The sequence below is a fragment of the Triticum dicoccoides genome, chromosome 7A (assembly GCF_002162155.2).
Source record: "Triticum dicoccoides isolate Atlit2015 ecotype Zavitan chromosome 7A, WEW_v2.0, whole genome shotgun sequence".
NCBI lineage: Eukaryota > Viridiplantae > Streptophyta > Magnoliopsida > Poales > Poaceae > Triticum > Triticum dicoccoides.
In genome coordinates, this window is record NC_041392.1 from 67560045 (window position 1) to 67562407 (window position 2363).

Genomic DNA, 2363 nt, shown 5'->3' on the forward strand with positions numbered 1-2363 from the left:
GCGGAAGGCCCCCGAGCGTGAGAGCAAATTTGCTTCCGTATTGAGATTCATTTCAGTCTGGCATTTCAGTGCGCATCCAAACAGCTGAATTGGCAGCCAGGCAATACGAAATCCAATTCGGAGGCCCGATATAGACATCCAAACGTGACGTAAGACATTTTAGAGATTTTAATATGAACTACATATGGATGTATATAAACGCATTTTAGCATATAGATTCACTGTATACGTAGTCTGTATTGAAATCATTAAAAGAGTTATATTTAGAAATGGAGGGAGTATAGTACATAGTGTTGAAACTTGAAAGGCCAAGGGCAGATCGACACGTGCATAGCATAGTCCCTAGCCTGAAAATGTCACTCTTGCCAGCTGAAGATGACACCTCCAAAGACCTGCCGATGCAACAAAAAGAGTATACGTACTCGTACGTCGTCTTTTATTTTATATACATGGAACACAGCTACTCCATTAACAACGTTCCGTTATGTAGGAGTATCTGCAAAAGAAAGAAAGAAACAAGTGAAGAAGACTTGACCGTAAGAAGACGGAAGACTTGACCATCGTCGAGAAAAAAAAGAGGGAGTAGACTTTGGAGTTCTGACGAGTGACGACAAACCTGCGCCAGCCAGCTTCACGGGCGACGTCGACGAGAGGCACGCGACGGCGTCGGCGAAGCACCTCCGGAACCTGTGCATGCCGTCCGGCGGGAGCGAGATGCCCACCTCCGTCCCGCCGGCGCCGCCGCGGCCTTCCGCCACCGACATCGCGCCGGTCCTCGCCACGGACACGATGTCCACCTTGGCGGGCCTCCCGAACCCGAAGTCCACGTCGTACACCCGGAACCTGGGCGACCCCGCCAGCGTCAGCGGGACCCCGGCGCCGTACGCCTCCACGACGCGCTCCAGGCACGCGTCCCAGCTGCCCCGCCCGCCGTCGCCGCCGCGCGGGCGCGTCGCCTCGTCGATGGCCGCGGCCACCGCCGAGCATGCCGCTAAGAGGCCTCCCGCGCCGGCGGCGGTGATCTCCTTCTTGCCTGCCGTGGCGAAGCAGAGGCCCAGGCAGTTGCCGAGGTACGTGGCGGGGACGGGCGGGTCCAGCCGCGCGCGGTGGTCTGCCGCGAACACGGCGTAGGCGCGGTCGTCGTTACCCCCGCCGGCGCTGCTTTCTTTTGAGCGGTAGTAGCAGTGCCAGATGAAGCCGTACGTTGCTACGGTGGACGTGGGAGGAGGCGGCAGCGGCGACACGCCGCGGCGCGCCGCCTCGCGGGCGACCGTGTCCTTGATGCGGCGCAGGAGGTCCTCGGACAGCACGAACGTGGCGAGGAGCTTGTCCACGACGGCGTCCGGCGACCTGAGGAGCTTCCCGACGCGGTCCCTGTACGGCCTGGGTGCGGCGAAGGCGTCGTAGAGGTCGTCGCGGTCGCGGATGAAGGTGCGGCCGATGACGGGGAGCTCCGGCGCGATGGTGGCGCCACGGGACGCTGCCGCCCACGCCCAAGTGTGGAGGAAGTGCGTGGAGCACGCGCCGTCGCAGGCGGCGTGGTGGACCGTCACGCCAACGGCCAGGCCGCCACGGCGCAGCAGGGTGACCTGCAGAGCCAGCACCGCGCCGCCCTCCGGCAGCCGCGGCATCAGCGGGGCGATCCTGGCAAGCTCCGTCGGCTCGTCCGTGGCGAGCTCGTCCACGCCAACGTGATCGTACTCCGCCACGGTGAAGCTGACGCCGTCGCCTGGCTGGTAGTGGAGCTCGTGCCGGTTGGGCGTGTCGGGGGTGATGCGGAGGCGGCCGGCGAGCGGGTAGAAGGAGCGGAGCGCCTCCGACAACGAGTCCTGGAGGTTGGAGAGGAGGACGTCCATGGCGTCGTCGTGCTGATCCGCGCGGTGGAAGAGGAAGACCCGCTCTACGGGGGAGGTGTGGAGCCACATGGCGTCCATGTGGTTGAGCGGGAGAGAGCGCTCGGGAAGCGCCGCGCCGCCGGGCGACGGCGAGGGCGCCACGACGGAAGTGCGGAGGACGCGAGCCATGCTCATCTGGCTAATGTTGCCTGGTCGCGCGAAATCGATGGGTAGTGTACGTTACCTACGTAGCGTTGGTTCATAGTAAATGTTTTGGTTGATGGTGTCACGCTGATTGATCCATCCGATCCGATCTAAAACATTGATTGATTGATGATGCAGGATTCTTGTCTATCCACTGTACTTTCTAAAACTTTGTAAAAAACATATTTTTAGGGTTTTGAATATTTCCAACCAAATAACGCACATAGGTTTGAGTCGATATGTACCCATGAGAAATTTCGCAAACTTTAATATGATTTTTTTTTTTGAATTGGTTGAATTGCTTACCTGTTGAAAATGAGAAAG

The 2363-nt window shown here is 59.3% G+C and overlaps 1 protein-coding gene across 1 annotated transcript; it reads right to left on the reverse strand.

Annotated features, from left to right (window-relative positions):
- Positions 1-281: 281 nt before the first annotated feature.
- On the reverse strand, positions 282-2024 carry LOC119328045 (phenolic glucoside malonyltransferase 1-like). The gene is made up of 2 exons (XM_037601091.1): positions 617-2024; positions 282-496 (listed from the first exon to the last, which is right to left on the reverse strand). Exons 1-2 carry the CDS (start codon positions 2022-2024, stop codon positions 483-485), a joined length of 1422 nt encoding a protein of 473 aa, XP_037456988.1. The 3' UTR covers positions 282-482.
- Between the last annotated feature and the right edge of the window lie 339 nt (positions 2025-2363).

Bases quoted from the DNA above. Each gene is read 5' to 3' on its own strand.
- LOC119328045 (XM_037601091.1), bottom strand. From the start codon at position 2,024: ATGGCTCGCGTCCTCCGCACTTCCGTCGTGGCGCCCTCGCCGTCGCCC.